Genomic DNA, 19,207 nt, shown 5'->3' with positions numbered 1-19,207 from the left:
TTTGAAAGGCTTGATTTCATAAAATTATGCTGATTTGTCAAACCGTTTTTCATTGACGGGTAGCAATATAGCTGCGGATAATGTTCTCTCTAACCGTATGTGTACACGTCACTAGACAGCAAAATATGATGACCTAAACGTAGTCGTTCGCCTAAACGTACAGGTGCGAAAGCTCTCTATTAAGCGATAAACCCCTCGAAGATGAGTCGATCCTGCTAGAACAGTTTGGGTGGGTGAAGGGGTAGTTAACTATCGTCTGCCGATTAAGTAGATTCCACTGATTGCACTCTAGTGGAGATCTCTCGGAGAGTTGGAGCGACCAAGTTCAGGACCGTAGCCAGGGTAGGTTCGAAAAAAAAAAAACAAACTTTTTTTGCCGGGAAAAGGTCTCCACGGAATATATTGAACATTTAATGCATTGATATTGATAGGGTCTCAAAGCTGTTACTTAACTTCAGTCTGGAACACAGTGTAAGCTTATAAAGCTTATAAGCTTGTAAAGCTTTTATTAAAATATAAAAGAGACAGTATAAATTCACGTTATGCAACTCTCTGGAGCTTTGCCTCTGCAGGACAATGGGTGCATAACACGAATGATTTCAAGGACAACCGCAAGTATTGTCAACTGCCAAATTACGTAAAACTCATGTGTTGCGTTTGTGTAACAAGTTCTGCGTGACGCAGAGACACACATATACTAGATATGCGCACACGAAGAAGGGCGGCTTAATTTACACTAAAGACTCATGATTACCGTTGTCCACTTTTGGGGTCTTACTTTGTCAGTTGATGCTGAGAATTTTTCTAAGGCAAGTGGTTTGGATGTGGAGTAGTTTCCTTAAGTGGCGTTGGTAGAGTGTCCACGATTCAGGGTCATAGCACTGGTAAGAACGTCACCATTTACATTATTGATTTGAGTACCTGTCTTTATTCTATTATTATTATTGTTATTCTTTTTTGTTATCTAAGGCGCTATTGAGAATAGATGATCCGAGTACTTACTGATCTGCCAACTAAATATGACCGACCACAGTTCAGAAGCAACGCGGCTGATTCCTGATGGTCTCCCTGCCTTCAAACGCGCCTTTAAACGGATTAAATCTCTGCTCCGAGGTTTAATTGCTAGGCCCCTCCAGCGACGGCAAATGAGGAGGCGGAGAGACCATCAGGGATAAGCGGCATCCCTTCTGAACCGTGGTCGGCCATATTTAGTCGGGGGATCAGTAAGCACTCTGATCATCCATTCTGAATGGGGCCTAAGGTGTTAAGGAGGCTCACTCATATTTCAGAAATACCATTTCCGCCCTAACGAGTTGACAAAAATTGAAAGACAAAATCTACTCTAAATATATGAATAAAAATTTGAAAGTGATCCAGTTCTTTTTCGAGAGGTAGCGTCCCGAAAATTAAGGTTTTTGTAAACAAGTTGTAAGTGGGTACGTTTCGTCGTAAAAGTCTAAGCTTCACCGAGCGTTCTTCGCAACCCTTCGATCAAAACATGGAACTTAAACAACGAAGCTTTCATCAGAATTCAAAGGTGAATATTTTTTGGATGTTGTATTTAGATATCTGGCCATTAAATGCTGTCATAAAAAAATACTCGAGGTAATTTGAGAGACCCTCTTTAAAATATGATAGATGATTAGTTGGCGTGACTAGGCCGTCCAGTGAATAGACCCTCTTTATAAGTCAATTCGATGTATGGATGCACTGCTCTGAGGACTAAACGCTTATTTCAGACTAATGAGGTTAAGCTTTTTTTTGCTTTACGACGTTTGTTAAAGGGATAATAACTCTTCGTATGATATTTATATTTCACAATAAAAACACTGTGAACAACTCACAGAAATATAATATATTCTGTTTTACCTCAAAAACGGCAGTTATAGCTATTATTCTGATATCTGAGCTTGTCTTCAGATTGATGGCTGTACTCAGTTATAATCTCTTAAGAGATTTTAACAAAAAAAAAAAAAAAAAAAAAAAAAAAACAAAAAAAAAAAAAAAAAAAAAAAAACAGGGACTAGCTTTGAATGTAAAAATGGATTTATTAACCATTGGTAAGTATGGGAAAATTGTTGTTTACTCCAGGAAAATTCATTTTTTGGCCAAAACGAAGAGTTATTATCCCTTTAATTCAGTGAATTCAGGATTTATACACACTTTGTGCATGGTTAAAAAGCACTGAGATGCAGTTTTGAAATATAAGGCATAATTGAATCGTACACTTTGGCACTTTCCATGAGACCACGAAACAAAACACGTAGATTACGCACATGTGGATAACGTACACGAGGGTACAAATGATTAAATTAATGGCTCACGCACTAGTTTGAATAGCTGGCCCTATTGTGTATAAGTAGCATAATCATCCACATCCATGTTCCTGAATACATACATAAATATACATACTTACAAGGAGGAATGATAACTACTGTGGTTTTAGATCTGATATGTGCTGTGTATAAATAACCTGCAGCACACTGTATAGTGTATAAGTGCTGTCGTTTACAAGGAGGGAGAGGCAACTTCGGACATCAAAATGAATGGTTTAGAACAGGACGGAGAACGATGGTTGACGTCGGAGGAAATAGCGGACATATGGCCGAAAATCCGATTGAATGCCGTGAAGGAACTCATCCGGGTTTACCACGAGGATAAGGGTGCGGAGAAGAGAGAGCTCCTTTGGGGGGACGAGGTGAGTAGTCCTGAATGAGAGCAAAGGGTTTTGTCGAAGACGGGGTGGGGTGGGGGGTGGGGGTTTACCGAAGTATTTCGAGGGATATGTAAAGGACATGGAACTTCAAAATGGGAAGTAGCCATTGCTGAGAAAACGCATATTCATTCGTTTTTAATGCAAACCTCAGCTAGGAAAACTGACCTGTGTCCAAATGGTTTCGGGTTGAAGCTATACATAAGGTGGTTCACCCCCGTAGACAGGGCTGGGAGTTTTGGAGCTCAACAGAAGAAACACTTTCGGTCCAAAAAAGCCCACTCAATGTTTTTTAGTCTAGTGTTTTAAAGTTTGGTCAATTAAAAGGGTATAACGGTCTGCTTTTTTTTTTCAGAAGCAAAAACACATTTCAGTTTGTAATTTCCCGTTTGACGAGAGCGGCCTGTCATTACAATTACTACAATTTCCTTTTCCTGACATGGGGAAACATTATTCTGATATATATATATATACCATTTACGAAATCAATCATCTATGAAAATTGCTTCACCTTTAACACGGAAAAGTTATCAAATGAGGCCACCATATGATGACGACAAATTAAAAGACTCCGTAAAAAGCGTATAACACCTTATAATTTTTAATATTTTTTCAGACTGGGGAACTACGTAAACCGTCAGTTTTTGATAGATGTTGCACAGATTTGCAATTATAACTCATTAAAGTATTCACAATGCTGTAACGATCGATGCAAGACAAATAATGTTCATTCGCATTAAAGCGTTCCCTGCTAGTACTGGTAACCTGGTAACAATTGGTATGTGAAATAATAATAATAATAATAATAATAATAATAATATGATTATTTGAAACCAATGGCCGCAGCTGTTTTCATTTTATTCATTTTATTTAAGACTGAATATATCCTGGTGCATTTTGACCATGAAAAGAAAACTGCAAAGGTTTCGCTAGAATCCGAAGAGCTGTTGGAAAAATTAAAGACTTTAGATGCCAACAAGTAAGTGAGCAAAGTTTCATCGTAATGATTTATATACTATTAGTAACGGTTGCAGTTTTTGGAGGGGCAACCGATTTGGTTCTTCTAATTGGTCATTATGTCATAACTATGACCTAGAAAAAATCTTGGCCACTGTTATTAGGAGGAGCCAAGATATAAGTGAATAACAGCGATAATTAAGAGTCAGTATAAATAAATACCATTAAAATATTTAATCTTTATCTTTATGGCATATGTGCAGGCGTTCCTAAAAATATTGTATGAATCGTTGATTCTATCCATCTATTCATAAGTTTATCAATTGATGCATTAGTTTTTCATTTTACATATTAATTGATTAATTGATTAATTAATTATCCAGCCTCTGTCCTAGCATGTGGCAAAAGGAGTGTGCCCGTTTCATGGTTGAGTCGAAACCTGCTGTGCCCTTTTCAGGAGACGTAGAGTCCATACTTTCTGTTGAAGCTAGTATGACACAGAGGTATGAAAATACAGACAAATGAAATATTAATAAAACTTTAAAAGCAAACATCTGACATTGCATTGTATTTTGCATGTATAATGCACTTCTCTATGTTGGGAATATACTAATGTTGCATATACCCCGTCAATGTGATTTATTTTTCATTTTGATAACCCATTCCTGTATTCAGATTTTTCATATATAAGATGTAGAAATGTGCAATATATACGTACTCTGAAGCTACCGGTAATTACCATATTTACCTAGAAATTTTGAACAAAATATTTCGTATCAAATGACAAAACTTTGATGTATTATATATGCATTTATTAATGTGATATATATTTTTCATTTAGGAGGCAGTTGATTTCAACATCAATGGGCAGTCTGGACAAAGCTGTTTTAACAATGGGAGCCTATCCATGGTATAAAGTGACCTGTTTTTACGGCTTTTTATTAACTACTTGTTTATATTGAACTAAAAATGTAATTGATCTAGTTATTAAACGATATTAAAATTCCCACAATACGAGCATTCAGTAAATTGCTAGACTCTTGCACCTTGATCACTTTTCTAACTGTATTTATTTTTGTACAGTTGCATCCGGGTACTTCAAAAAAAAAATACAATCCTACTTTTTTTATAAGAAAAGTATAATCGTCCTGTAGAAGATTCATAGTATGCCTTCAATTTTGCAAGTTACACCTGTTTATCAAATTCAACATCACGTTTTGTCGTAGGAGTCAGATTTCACGATATTTAACAGAATAATTCACATGTAATAAATGTCTTTCGTTTAGCACCGGTACTCCGTTTTTTACTCGACCGGAGCACGCGCCCAACCCCACTTCCGGCGTAGCTCGCTCTCTGTTTATTCCAGATGAGGTCATTGCTGGGGCACGGTATAAGTAAGAGAAATCATTTTTTTCATATTTATTTATTTATTTACTTGTCTTCATGTTGTTTAACAGAAAGTGCACATAAGGTTGACGCAGATAATACTTTGCTTTTTCCTTTAAAATTCATAGAACTAAACGCTTGAGTCAGATTCAATCAATAACATCATCTTGAAAATTGTTTGTTTAATATTGTAAACGAAGTATAAAGTCTACTTCAAAAGTAAAGTTCAAAGTAGCCTATTTTAATAGGCTACTTTGAAATTAAAATGTATTAAACTATTGTTCTGAAGCATATGACTTTTACATGTACAACTGTACCTCCTAAAATGGACACAATATTATATCTAATTGAGTTACAATGCAGATTTAGTTTCGGAATGGCAGAATGAAAGTTGAGGTAAGGAATTATACAATGTTTATTATGCTAATTTTTTTAAAAAATATGTATTTATCGATTTATATTTTTTCAGAGCGATAACACTAAACGCACAGTCAAACATGAAAGGGAGACACACGGAACACGTACCGAGTATGTAATTTGACTAGTATAACTCTTTTATAAGTGTCGTATTAGAAAACTGAATTGTGGTAACGTTATGGTAGCGTTATAAAATGTATGCATGAGCCGGGTAATAGTGTTTGTTTTACAACCAATAGAGTTATCAGTTATTACCACCGTTCTCACTCATACATACATCTGCACACTATTGAAAATATGTATAGTATTTTAAAAAACAGATATCTGGGCGCGTTAGACATTTATTAATTTGAATTTTTAATGCTATTGAGAGCATTTTCCTCGAAATGTCAAGACTTTATCCCTCACCATCAAGGACTCAGTTAATAGTTTCTGAGTCACTCTAGCAATGGAAATAGAGACTGGTGGTTTTTATTTTTGAATGATAAAAATTGGATTGCTAAAGTAAAAAATGGGATTGTCCATTTTGGAAAGGGAAACATGTACTTATGAGGGAAAGGGGCATGCTGAAATTTCAGAATGATTTTTATTCTACAATAGGTCCCTTTCTACATGTTCTCTACATTTAGCCTATAAATTATAAGGTAATTAGAATAATGATATATGGAGTCAAGTACTTACCTCAGTTTGGGCCTCTGCGCGTGAATTATGACGAAAATAATTTATATACTTAACACATTTTCTTTCTTCTCAGTATTCAAAGACGTCCACACTTTGGATCCCTTTGAAGAAGACCTCTCACAGTTCGGCAACAAAGGCAAAAATAGGGAAGATGCATGCACGGCCAGTAAAACGTGTTTGGACGTTTGCTTTTGTGGAACTTGCTGCGCCCTGCAAGTGACACAGCAAGCTTCAGATTTAGACGAAGCCAGAATTATACATGATCAACTTACTCCTCTTTGTCCAATTCTCGTAAGCTTATAAATAATAATAATAATAATAATAATAATAATAATGGCAAGTAATATTGTAATGGGTTAATAATAAAACCAATAAGAAGAAGAAGAAGAAGAATATATCAATGGAAAATCACTGAGGCTTAATCAAGTTTCCAATAATGTTGAAGGAAAGTTGAATAAATCTGTTTCTGATTTGTCTAGAGAAAAATCAGAATAAGAAGTAAACTATGGCATGTGATTGTGAGTGATAACGTTGTCGGGTTGAGATTTATCTGTATGATATACTCGATAGATGGCGCTGAGCGCAGCTACCCCTATTCACAGAGGCTACTTGTCAGACATTGATTGTCGCTGGCCAATACTTGTCGGATACACTGACGAAAGAACGCAAGATAAAATGTGGCAGGTATAATATCACCAAAACTTTGTCCTTTTTTTTTCATTCCGTTTTTCCTTCTTGAATCTTCTGCCATAAACCATTCCATATAACATTCTGTAGCGCGATTACGCCTTGTGTTAAAAACATAAAATAAAATTGAATTCGATTTCTCGTTTAAAAAGTCTATTTGATGATTCAACCTTTAACTTTGCTTTTGGTTTGTTCATGCGGTCTGATGTTGCAGCAACTTAATGTTGCCATGTTGCTTTTGCAGAAAAGAAATCCCGGTAGTCATAGGACCACCAAGTCTCGTATAGACTCCGTGAGCTGCTATGTACAGCCTTGTAACTCCTGCTATAACGACGGCCCTACGTACATGGACAATGGGATATTCGAAACACTTCTGAATCAAGGTAGGATAAAAAAATAATAATAATAACAATAAGAATAAATGTGATTAAATTTATGTTTACCATTATTATATTCTTCAAATAAAACTAGTACGTTTTATTCAAGCCACAATCTCACCTTTCCTTTCATTTCAGTAGGTGGGGGTACAATGCATACTGCCAACATCAAACCAAAATCCGTCAGACTATCTACAATTCTGCAACATTTGTTTAACGTTATGGCACTTGTGAACACAACAGTGAGATCGATACTGCATATATATATATATATATCGTATTACCAACACCTGATTCAAACCGGCTTCAACAAGGAAAGTTGTCTTTCTTTTTTTCAATTTCCAGGGGTAGATGAGGCAATGTCCCGTTACGTCACCAACCTGTTCTCGCGAGATCCTTGGGCGTTATCTGACCGCCAAATACGACATTGTGGGGAGGAACGGTTGGACTCTATCGACCTGTATACGGTTTGTATTTATTCAATGCGATTTTGATAATAATAATATATTAGTATAAAGCCCCAGGAACAAGATCGACTGTGGTTTTTTTTTAATAAGAAACCACCTGCTTGATGCTGTATGTTACAAATAATAAATAAATAAATAAATGAGTAAATAAATAAATATAATTTAAAGATAAGTAGAAAAATAATATTAATAAAAACGATAATACACATGACGGGAATTATCTTTTCATCACCATAATGTTGTAGGGTAAGGATGTGTTAGAAGCATTACAAATAAGTGACAAAGAAAACAAGAAAAATCGTTTTGCTGTAGGTGTAATAGGTCGCAATTCTAAAAAAACTACCGAGAAAGCAACCGGTGAAATCAGCTCTGGTTAATTTCTGTCAGCTTTTTTACATACCTGAATCGTGCTCGCTCGTCCGCCATTGCTTTTGACCCCACCCTCTTCCAAATCCTGCAAAATCTCGTCTTAATTTTACGCTAAGCCGCGCGACTACATGTTTCATATATCTGGTATAATTTTCGTTTGCAGAACACTTCGTTTTGTTTGACCCACATTGTTGGTATCTGACTAAATATTCATTTAAAATCCATTACCAAATGAAAAAAATAAAAATACTGTAAGAGAAACAAATATCACTTGAAATATAAGTTGAAACAGCACTGGTATGAAGTAGTGTACGTGTTTGTTCCAAGTTATCTCTGAAGCTTAGGGTGACCAGATATTTTAATGTCACATGACATTTTGTCACCTTTTGTCCAATCCATAATTTCTAGATATATAACTTTCAGGTCGTGCAAGCAAATAATTACCCATCAGTTCGGTTGAAAGTCCCGTCGCAGTCTAACGGCTGGTGCGTGGAGTTCAGGCCATTAGATGTACGGTATTTGTAGTATATAATATACATGTGTTTGTGTGCACGAGTGAATGTGTCTTTGTAATCATGTGTATGATATCTATGTAAGTGTGCGTGCATACGTGTGTGTGTGTGTGTGTGAATGTATGTGTGCGTGTACTAAATATCCGGTCCACCTAATACTGATATCAATCAGGTAAACGCTAGGTTTGGTTAAACATAATATATTTCATAATAAGATATAAGGATATAATAATAAAATAGCCTGTAACCAAACGTATGGATACAATAAAACACCGTTTTTAATGTACAGGGGGAATATTTTGTACTGCACCAGGATTTCTAAAAATGCAGCAGTCTCAGTAACCTATGCAACTGAAAGACAAACCACACTTGACAATCGATCAGTGTTTGATAGAGAAAATAAAGGTGTAAGGAACAAAGCCTACATTTCTAACACAACATCAGAGCGCAGACCACTGCTAAGAACTTCACACTGATAAACAGTGGTAATTGAGATTACATTGCACAACGAACAAAAACACCTTCCATAAATAACTGAAAATCAACAATTGTATAATATGATGATATCTTGTTCTCCAGGTACAGCTGACGGATTTTGAAAACGCTGCATTTTCAGTTTTTGTAGTTTTGCTGACGCGGGCCATTCTGAAATACGGCCTTGATCTTGTACTGCCAATCTCAAGGGTAATTATGCTCTGTGGCATAATATATGCATTGCCGTGTGTAGCAAAATGAAATTTACTTGTACAGTGGTGAAAGTTTTACTTATAGAGAAACAATTTAACAAGGTTCCGATACCTCAAAACACATTTTATTAGCTATAAATCCGTATTTGAATAATGCATTTTTAACTTTAATGTCACTATTGACGTTCAACCTCCTCGATCTCCGTTCCGTTCCGTTTAAAGTTGTATAGTGCCGATAGTTTTAAGTGTGCACATGATCGTGTACACTATCATATTGTAGGTTGACAAAAACATGGAAACGGCTTCAAAGAGAGACGCAGTGAGATCAAGCAAATTTTACTTCAGAGACGATATATTTGACAATAAAGGTAAAAATTCTGTTAGAAAAAAAAAAAGAAAAGAAAAAGAAATAAATTATGCAGGTATTATGCGTGTTGTTTCTAAAAGTCACGGTTCTGACTCAATTGATGTAAAATTGAAAAATGTAGTTTCTCTTTTTCTAAATTTATTTCAGTTTTGCTAAATGTAAGTGCCCAAAATGGCCCTCGTCAGATCATTGGTATTGAAACTAACTGTGGAAAGTTTTCTTTGATGACAGCCGATGAAATAGTTAATGGAAAGGTACAACTTTTATTTTGCGTATAAATATGTATTTCCATAACTATATATAATCATATCGCTTTCTCTCTCCCTCTCATACATACAAACACACATCGACTCTTATTTTTAAATCAATTAAAATAAATATTCCTACAAGCAATTCTCATCAGAAGTATATAAAATATATAATTACTCTAGTTAAAGAAAACATTTTGAGAGCAAATTTCTTATATTTAAAAAAAGACGTTCGTCTGTCAAGAAATCATTTCACTTTTCTATTTCAGCACAATGGTTTTCCTGGATTAATTCCACTGGTTAACAGATACTTGGATGATCACGACACAATTGACGCCGAGACCAGATTGACTGCTGATAAGTACCTGGACTTCATAAGAAAAAGAGCATCCGGTAGTTATTAAAACCAATAAACATTGTAATATATACTTGAGTGTTTACATTTGATAAGCAATGGATTTTAATTATTAATATTTCTTTATAACATATCACATCTACAGTATAACATCCCAGTGGTATTATGGTGGCATAAATTTTATATAAATGTAACTGTAACTAATTTTACGTGCTCATATACAAAGACCATGTGCCACTCTAAATTGTCAATATCGGTATTCACGACATAATTATACCAGAAACCATGAATTATTTCAGGTAAAACGCCAACTACCGCTAGATGGATGCGAGAATTTGTGATGTCACATCCGGCTTATAAGAAAAATTCCATAGTCAGTGAGCGCATCAATTATGACTTGATGTGTCGATGCAATGAAATGGCTAACGCGAAGTCAGAAATTTTGTTTTCGGAACAACATATTTTAACAAATGGGCAGTAAGCCATTTGACATATTTCAGGCCTACCCAACTACCAGACTCGGCACCGAATGATCCTGAATTCACCGGTAGTTCAGACCACACTACCCGTCTTGAAGGGGTGTGTTAAATCGCATTACACAGTATCATACCCTGAACAAATTTTGAGTGGTGATGCAATGCTTTTCAACCCCGCTGAGAATCGTCACTATCACATCGCTTACTAGGCAAGAGCGGTGTCGCGTCTGATACTGTGTAATGCAATCTGACACACACCTTGAAAACGGGTAGAGTGGTCTGATCTACCGGTGAATTCAGGATCATATGGTGCCGAGTCTGGTAGTTGGTTAGGCCTGTATTTGAGTGAAATAGAATTGAAGGCGGTTTTTAGAAATGCTATGTAAGGATTGACTCACTACACTTACTCCTGTCTCTTGAATTATAAAGTGTGTATACGACACCGGATAGATTACTTGAATCCAACACTAGCCTCGTTTCTTCAAGCACATGGTTTGTATACTACACCAGTCTTGCCTTTTCAATCATGTTTTAGTATTTGGAACTGGTGCTGCCCCCTCATTCTTATGATATGTGTGCCACGTCACTAAATACCTTCCCTATGCAGTCTTGATAAAATGTCATGCCATATTTCTTAGATTTTCAGTACAGATATTTTTCATGTGAAATACACTGCTGTTTTTATTTATCGATTGTACAATAAAATAGACATATAGCTGCACTCAGTCAAGAAAGACTAAAACTGATTGATTTGGTTTACATATGTACATGTATTGCCATAAACAACCGTGAAACTGAAAGAAAAGAAAATAATAAGAAAAGTAACAAAAGCGTAGTGTAAAATGTAGAAATACTGAAAACAAATTAAAATACAAGAAAAAAGTTACTTAAAAATATTACTGACAATTAAACAAAATATATACGAAAGTGTAAGAAAAGGATATAGACAGCAACGTACGTTGCAAAGACCCTAAGCCGAAGACATTTATGTTAGCACTGAAATAGTTTACCTTGTCCTTCGACCAAGTGAGCTAATATCGATCCCCCTTATCCCGTTCAGTCTTTGACATTAAAGTGAAAAAGAAGTTAGGGATAGGAATCCATAAACATATATTGTGAAATGAGAACTGCATTAGTGGGCTGGATTTGGTCTTAAAGTGCAATTTAAGATAACTAGTGATCTTACACTATCTTAATCATGACAGCAGTAGTCTTAAAAAAGACTGAATCTGCTTTAAAGTTCAAAAATGATCTAACATCTACTTAACCCAGCAGGCAAACGACATTGATTCTACGTTGATTCAACGTTGATGCACCAAATGTCGTTTGTCTGCTGGGTAAGTGGTCAAGCAGTTTCCTCCCCTCACAGTACACCTCTTCTCACAATAGGAGAATGTACACGGGGAGGCAACTTTATTGGCTGTTAGACCAGGAATGGTCTTACTCATGGTTTAAGATCATGTAAAAAAATCTTTGAACTTAAATTCCACTTTAAGACCAAATCAAGCCCACTAGTGCTGTTCAGTGCAAGGTGTGGTATATGCACGTGACGGTGCGGTTAGATAAGTGCGGTGGTCTGTTACGTTATAATTAGAAGAGAGAAAGAGAGAGAGGAGACAGAGAGAGATGATGTGGGGATTGATAAGTTGGGAAGTGACTGGCTATTAAAAAATGGCAAACAAATATGAAATACCATTATCTTTCTTTCTCCCACCAATGTTTCATGAAGGCTCTCTGTATAATTTTCGAGTCTAACATATGTCTCAAACCACCCAAAGCTGACAGAAAATTGAAAGTTGATGGCGATTCAAGAATGGTTGTAACAACCAAGTCTCCTTTCGTGTCAGTAGGTCTTCTGGTCTCTCCCATTTTACCGCCACCGTCACCACCTTCACCGTCTGGTGCAATCCATTCCAAGGCCAAAGTGTTATGTGACATTCCTGCCTGGTGAACATATTCGTGAAAGAACATCTAAACTAAACATTAATCTAAACAATGTGTCTACAATGTTTTTTAATGAGAAGGACACAGTAAGTACAAGTTACAGGTGCACGTCGTCCACTAAATTATATGCGACATGCGTTAATAGGGAGGTTCCGCTATCCCGGCCCGAGAACCAGCGCGCCGATAATTTGAAGAAATTGCGTATAACGTCATCATTTTTTTGCGCTTGTTTTCGCATTCTCGATGACGGATTCGGAGAACCAGGCGCTGGATGTCGGATCGCTGATCGGGAACGAGAATCGTTCTCGGCGGGCTAGTTCTCGGGCCGGGATAACGAAACCTACCTATTATATCGAGGCTAGCCGAGATATAATTTGCTCTTGTGTGTCGCATACAGTGAACGACCAGTAGTTGTAACAAACTTATACCACGGCTGGCGCTTCGAACAATAGGATAAACTCACTGAGGCGTATAAGTGCAATTATCCTATTGTTCGCAGCGCCAGGCGTGGTATGATGTCATTTAAATGTGGCGTAAAGTAAAGCTGACCTTCAGCCCGTATTATTGTTCACGCGTTTATTAATGCATTTACTCTTTTGTTAGACCACGGTGGAAGTGAAGAACAAAAGACTCAGACGTGGTGTAACTCGCGTAACCACACTTCTCGCATGAATGCGTTATAACCCGCTAATGGACCCGTGGTCTAAATAAGCACTCGTGTATGCCACTTAACCCTCGCTGACTCGGGGTCTATCTATTACATGCACTATTCCAAACTGTCCTCTTCACTTAATAGATATACGTCACGCAGGGTCTTTTACGGTCGCTTACCGGTGTTTAGACGGTGAGGTCCTTGTGCAGTAAAGTCAATGAAGTTTTGACACGGATTGCTGCGCCATCTTTTGATGAAAGTGCACGGAATATTCGGTATGCAAAATCCTGATTCCAATACCGTGCAAAACTCTTCACGGCATTGCAATCCATCAATTTTTTTCATTTTTAACGCCACGAGAGGAAATTGCCAGTCTCAGTCCATTGCAAGACTAGCGCCTAGACTTGACACTTAGAACAGGCTTAAGAATCGTAATTCTGTAAACGGTTTTGGATATGGCATACATTTGAGGTCAAAGAAATTAGATGGGATTCTCATAAAAAATAAGATTTGGGGCATAGGCTCTTTCATTGTGTGTTTTAAAATTGCATCACACTGCATAAAATAGGGTGAACAGTGAACAGGCAACTTCAGACATCAAAATGAATGGCTTAGAACAGAACGGAGATCGATGGTTGACATCCGATGAAATAGCGGGCATATGGCCGCAAATCCGATTGAACGCTGCAAGGGAATTTATAGGGTTATATCACAAGGAGAAGGATGCAAGAAAAAGGGGTCTCCTATGGGGAGACGAGGTGAGTTATCCTCAATGGTCGCATTTACAACACATGATCTGAGGACTAACTGATCAGCGGACTAAATTGTGAACGACGCCATTTGACCCCTGTTGAAAATGTTCACTCATCTAACCCACATCAAGGGGAATTAAATGGATTAAATTTTGACTTCGAAGTTAAATTGCTTGGTCCTTGTAGTGTGGTATCTGGGGAGATCCTTAGTTGATTTGGCGGCATCGCTTTCAAGTGCAGTCGGCCAAATTTGATCCACGGACCCATTAGTCTGGGGATGATCTGTTCTGAATACTGCCAATGAATTGCACGTAAGGGGGTGGGCCTTTAAATAATTTCGAGCAACGCGATTTATGCTAATTTATGTATTGTTAGTAAGGAATAATATATACTGATGTATCATTATTATTATATTTAGCAGTTGTAGTAAACGTAGTGGAAATAGTAAATAATAGTAGTATTAGTATTATCAGTGGTAGTAATAGCATTTCATCCATTCATTCCCTTTTTTATTATTTATTATTTATTATTTTAGATTGAGTATATCCTGGTTTACCTTGACCACGAGAACAAATCTGTGAAAGTTTCGCTAGAATCCGAAGAGCTATTGGAGAAATTAAAGAGATTAGATTTCAACAAGTAAATAAGCGTTGATGTTGTTTGACCTTGTCTATCTTGATTAAGTCATTCCCAGAACTTTACATTGGATGCTTTTTAAAACACTATTTCATACTCCCTATCATATTCTTAAGGTTACAACTATGGAAGAGGAAACAGCTTGCGTCATTCTGATTCGCCATTATAGCCATAATCATGGCATAGATAAAACCCTAGGCCAATGATGTCAGCAAGAACTTAAAAATAAGTACAATGCACGCCAGCTAAATGCAAACCATTGCGCAACATATGTCGCAGATGTTAATATTGTATACTTTATTTTCTTATTCAGTGTTTGTCCTGCCATGTGGCAAAGGGAGTACGCCCGTTACATGGTTGAATCGGTGCCTTTCGTGCCCTTTTCAGGAGGTATAGAGTCCATACGGTCTGTAGAATTAAGTATGGCTAATAGGTATGTAATCAAGAAAAGAATTAGATAATAAATAAATATATAGTTTTTTTTTTACATCCATGTACGCTCAGCATTAGTGTTTACCTCTTAGGAAAATTAGTTGCTGGACAGAAAGTCCAGCCATCTCGAAAAGTAGCTGGATTGAATGTCTGCCAGGTGGGAACACTTCTCAGCCCGTTCTGAAAGTTGTCAGCCCCGGGCAGACGGTCCAGCCTTAATTTCTAACACTGCTCAGCATGTATTGTGCACCTTTTTTGTTACTTTCTGTACTAGAAGTTTCCTATATTCCGCCCCCCCCCCTCTCCACACACGCCAACCCACGTGGGTTTGAAAGGGACTTAAAATATAAAGGTTAACCCCCGCCACAGGCTCTGATGCCTACTTCAATGTTTACATATTAGCACAGCACGTGTGTCTGAGGTCAAAAAAGAATTACGTGAAATTTTCAGAGGGCAAACAAGCACATTTTAAATAAAGTAATAAATTTCGTGCTCTAAATTAGGTCAAAGAATATTCAATAATCAAAGGAAATTGGGATCATTATTTTAGACCTAAACTTAATTTACCCACTGCTGGCATTTTAAATGGAATGTTCATTACATGTACTGTGGTGCACTTACCAAATGCAATATATACTACATTTAGGAGGCAGTTGATTTCGATTGCAATGGGATGTCCAGACAAAGCTGTTCTAACAATGGGAGCCTATCCAAGGTGACTTGTTTTTGGCGTGGTTTTATATAACATTTTTTGTTTTCTTGAAGTAATTATCTGATCGACTAACAACAGATTAAAGGTCGATTCCTCCTGTAAAATGCTTCATCTTTCGCCACCATATCTGCAAATTCATTATGATTGTCAAATAAATTATTGTTTATAAAAAAATTATATTCTATATTTTGTGCACAATATGATATTTGAGCAGTTCAGACCGTACTGCTAACTCGCTTAAACTGTAAACTTCACTCTTTTAGAACCGGAACCCCTTGTTTCACCCGCCCAGCGCATGCACCAATCCCCACTTCCGGTGTTGCTCGTCCTCTGTTTTCTTCCGATGAAATATTTTCTGGGGAACGGTACCGGTAGGAGAACACGTACATTGGCTATTTTAATAAGATTTATCGTTGTTTTATAAGGTTTACCAAATGATGAAATAGGATAATTTTGATAGAACCTAGGTGCCATAAAGAATGAGTTTTATCGACCTAGGTTGCACGCTAAATCCGTGGGGACTCTCGCAGAATGCAATCCGAGTAACTGACTGACACGCCTCTTTCACTTTCCAACGTACTCGTATAATCGTGAATTTTTTCCACAATCTTCTCAACGCCAAGATTAAGCATGTTACAATGATTGCATTCAACGACAGTTCCCATGGAGTTAGTGAACATTACTAGAAGTTGCATGTAGGTCAACATACCTCAATATGCACGGCCCCTTACAATATTTGAAACAGGTCAATGGAGGATTTTTGGCATTGACTTTATATAGAAAATTGAATCAAATATTTCATACCAAGTATTTTAAAGTCTTTATCAGCTTAAATGAAATCTAAAGTAGCCTATATATGTTAAGTATTTGTCCTAATTTATAACTAGTTTACTGAACTTTTTGGACCAAGGCAGATTAGAAAATGTATATTATAAAAATAAAGTTTCACAAATAATCTTTTTTCAGTGCAGCGGCACAAAACTGCACTTCAAACAAGAGAGGGAGATACACAGAACACATACCAAGTATGTAGATTTATACACGTGCCATGTTAGAAGACAGTGACCAATGTATATTTGCCTCGGACTTAAGTAACCACGCGTGTATGTCCAGCTTGCTCAAATGCTTACCGAGGTCGATATATCTCGACTTAAATGCTTTTTTCCTAGTCATTGTTGTACATCAGAAGAGGATACTGATAAATGAGATGTACGTTCCAAGGCGTGCAGAAAAATCTTGGGGTTGGATCTCCTCTCGTTTGATTAAAACCTTTCTCTGGGAGTGTGTCCACCAGAACCGTAAATGTTGTGGAAACATTAATCATTCTGCTAATGTATTTTTTTCAATTTCTTCCAACCAAATGTACATTTTTTTACTTTACATAAAGAAAACAATTATTGCTTTTATCCAACCCGTAAATCTGTTTAATTGTAAAGCATACTAGAAATAATTCTAAAAAATACTCTTTAAATACTAGTAGTTAAAACTGCCCTCAATCTTTTATCTAACCCCCAAATCTCTTTGTAATTTTAAAGCATACTAGAAATAATTTTACGAATTACTCTTTTAAGACTAAAAAACAACCCTTAATTACTTAGCCAAGACTACGACATCAATTACTTAGCCAAGACTACGGCCTTGGGCACGTGTTATGATGAGCATTGCATCCATCATTTCGTTTATTTATTTATTTATTTTTATTATTATTATTTTTTTTTGCAGTATTTAAAGACGTCCACACAATGAATCCCATTGAAGAAGACCTCTCACAGTTCGGCTACAAAGACAAAGCTCAGGAAGAGGCACAGCCAGGAACCATCCGTCTTGACAAGTGTGTTTGTGGCGGAACCTGCTGTGCTCTGCAAGTGACCCTGCAGGCAGCAGATTTAGACGAAGCCAGAACTTTACACGATCAACTCAGTCCTCTTTGTCCCATTCTTGTAAGCTTAATAATAATAATAATAATAATTATAATAATAATAATAATCATAATAATGCCTTTGATATTTAATTTAATTAATTTTTTTGCGACATGGAATTTTGGCTTAAATAGTGTTTATTTATTTAATTTAGCAAGTTTTCCCATCGATTTTTCAAAAGCAAGATAGAGGTTCACCCATTCCCTTATCAAATTGTGTATCGATAGACCCTGGCATGCTGAAGTGGATATAACTTTCAGCATAATTGTTGTTTGGAGAAAGTGTTGAAGTAACATTTGGAAAAACATAGTTTTATCAGATAACGATACACACCAACATCATTTGATTGAGTTATATGATTTGTTCGATAGATGGCGTTGAGCGCGGCTACCCCCATTCACAGAGGTTACTTGTCAGAAATTGATTGTCGCTGGCCTTTATTTGTTCAATACACTGATGAGAAAACACCAGAAAATATGTGGAAGGTATAATATTGCCAAATATCTCGTTGTCTTTTTTTATTCCGTTTTGATTCTTAAAATCTGACATTCACAACTGTATGTAATACATCATTCGTCACCTTGATCGTGTTCTATTGAAATTATTCACTTTTCACATTTTGTGCAAGAGAAATTCAATTAATTTGACATAAAGTTGATATGATATTTTACGTTGACATAAAAAGCAATGTTTCAATTCTAATTATTACGAAGGCTCACGGTGTAACAACCATATGTTGCCGGGTCATATTTTCAGAACAAAAGATCCGGTGCTCACAGAATGACCAAGACCCGTAACGACTCCGTGAGTTGCTATACACAGCCTTATAACTCCTGCTATAACGACGGCCCGATGTATATGGACGACGAGATCTTTGGTGCGCTTATCGAGGAAGGTTAGATAATAATAATAATAATAATAATGATAATAATAATAATAATATGCATGAAGAATGATATCTCTGGAACACGTGAAAAACGTTGAATTAATAGTGATCATATTAATGGCAATTAACCCTATGTTGGTAATTGTGCCATTATATATATATATATATATATATATATATATATATATATATATATATATATATATATATATATATATATATATGATGTGGAAATGAATTCTTATTTTATATATATGATGTGGAAATGAATTCTTATTTTTATTACTGTAATTATTGACATATTTACACCACATATGTATTTCAATCGAGAATATATAACACAATTGCAAGGAATTTATATAAATTATTATATTAATGTAATGTTTTACATTGATTCAGTTCAAAAGAAAAAATATCGACAGCACTACAACAAATCCCCACAGACAATAACCCTTTACTCGATATATTGGATTGACGTAAACACATACGTGAGAACAATGAGCCATCCTACGTTGAAATGAAAGTCCAAAGATAAAAAAAATGGTTTGTTCAATATATAGTCAATTGTATTATACA

General features: G+C 36.2%; 2 protein-coding genes across 4 annotated transcripts; both read left to right on the top strand.

Moving 5' to 3' along the window:
• On the top strand, nucleotides 1-10,779 carry LOC106153381 (glutamate--cysteine ligase catalytic subunit). 3 transcript variants are annotated; one of them, XM_013527290.2, is made up of 17 exons: nucleotides 1-342; nucleotides 2,516-2,698; nucleotides 3,589-3,692; nucleotides 4,054-4,173; nucleotides 4,512-4,580; nucleotides 4,957-5,064; nucleotides 5,526-5,584; nucleotides 6,228-6,445; nucleotides 6,725-6,838; nucleotides 7,086-7,224; nucleotides 7,564-7,685; nucleotides 8,478-8,564; nucleotides 9,146-9,250; nucleotides 9,533-9,620; nucleotides 9,767-9,873; nucleotides 10,137-10,260; nucleotides 10,522-10,779. In XM_013527290.2, the coding sequence occupies exons 2-17, from the start codon at nucleotides 2,543-2,545 to the stop codon at nucleotides 10,701-10,703; spliced, it is 1,902 nt and encodes a 633-aa protein (XP_013382744.2). In that variant the 5' UTR covers nucleotides 1-342; nucleotides 2,516-2,542; the 3' UTR covers nucleotides 10,704-10,779. The 3 variants fall into 3 exon arrangements, 2 of the variants coding, with proteins under 2 accessions (XP_013382744.2, XP_013382742.2); XM_013527288.2 differs by lacking the exon at nucleotides 1-342 and adding an exon at nucleotides 451-884; XR_015330912.1 differs by lacking the exons at nucleotides 1-342; nucleotides 9,533-9,620; nucleotides 10,522-10,779 and having other exon boundaries at nucleotides 1,945-2,698; nucleotides 10,137-10,210.
• A 2,194-nt stretch (nucleotides 10,780-12,973) lies between these two features.
• On the top strand, nucleotides 12,974-18,645 carry LOC106153380 (glutamate--cysteine ligase catalytic subunit-like). The gene is made up of 9 exons (XM_086994144.1): nucleotides 12,974-14,052; nucleotides 14,582-14,685; nucleotides 14,996-15,115; nucleotides 15,761-15,829; nucleotides 16,090-16,197; nucleotides 16,793-16,851; nucleotides 17,549-17,766; nucleotides 18,117-18,230; nucleotides 18,502-18,645. Exons 1-9 carry the CDS (start codon nucleotides 13,897-13,899, stop codon nucleotides 18,643-18,645), a joined length of 1,092 nt encoding a protein of 363 aa, XP_086850270.1. The 5' UTR covers nucleotides 12,974-13,896.
• The last annotated feature ends 562 nt before the right edge of the window (nucleotides 18,646-19,207 follow it).

This window comes from Lingula anatina, chromosome 8, assembly GCF_051362555.1.
Source record: "Lingula anatina isolate TDL-2025a chromosome 8, LinAna3.0, whole genome shotgun sequence".
Classification (NCBI taxonomy): Eukaryota; Metazoa; Brachiopoda; class Lingulata; order Lingulida; family Lingulidae; genus Lingula; species Lingula anatina.
The sequence above is the reverse complement of the archived record's forward strand: the minus strand, read 5'-3'. Positions and strand labels throughout refer to the sequence as shown.

Excerpts from the sequence above, each read along its gene's own strand:
- LOC106153381 (XM_013527290.2), top strand. The coding sequence starts at position 2,543 with ATGAATGGTTTAGAACAGGACGGAGAACGATGGTTGACGTCGGAGGAA. Across the intron at positions 4,581-4,956 it reads ACAATGGGAGCCTATCCATG|CACCGGTACTCCGTTTTTTA; the intron begins GTATAAAGTGAC and ends TCTTTCGTTTAG. Across the intron at positions 6,839-7,085 it reads CGCAAGATAAAATGTGGCAG|AAAAGAAATCCCGGTAGTCA; the intron begins GTATAATATCAC and ends TTGCTTTTGCAG.
- LOC106153380 (XM_086994144.1), top strand. The coding sequence starts at position 13,897 with ATGAATGGCTTAGAACAGAACGGAGATCGATGGTTGACATCCGATGAA. Across the intron at positions 14,053-14,581 it reads GTCTCCTATGGGGAGACGAG|ATTGAGTATATCCTGGTTTA; the intron begins GTGAGTTATCCT and ends TTATTATTTTAG. Across the intron at positions 16,852-17,548 it reads ATACACAGAACACATACCAA|TATTTAAAGACGTCCACACA; the intron begins GTATGTAGATTT and ends TTTTTTTTGCAG.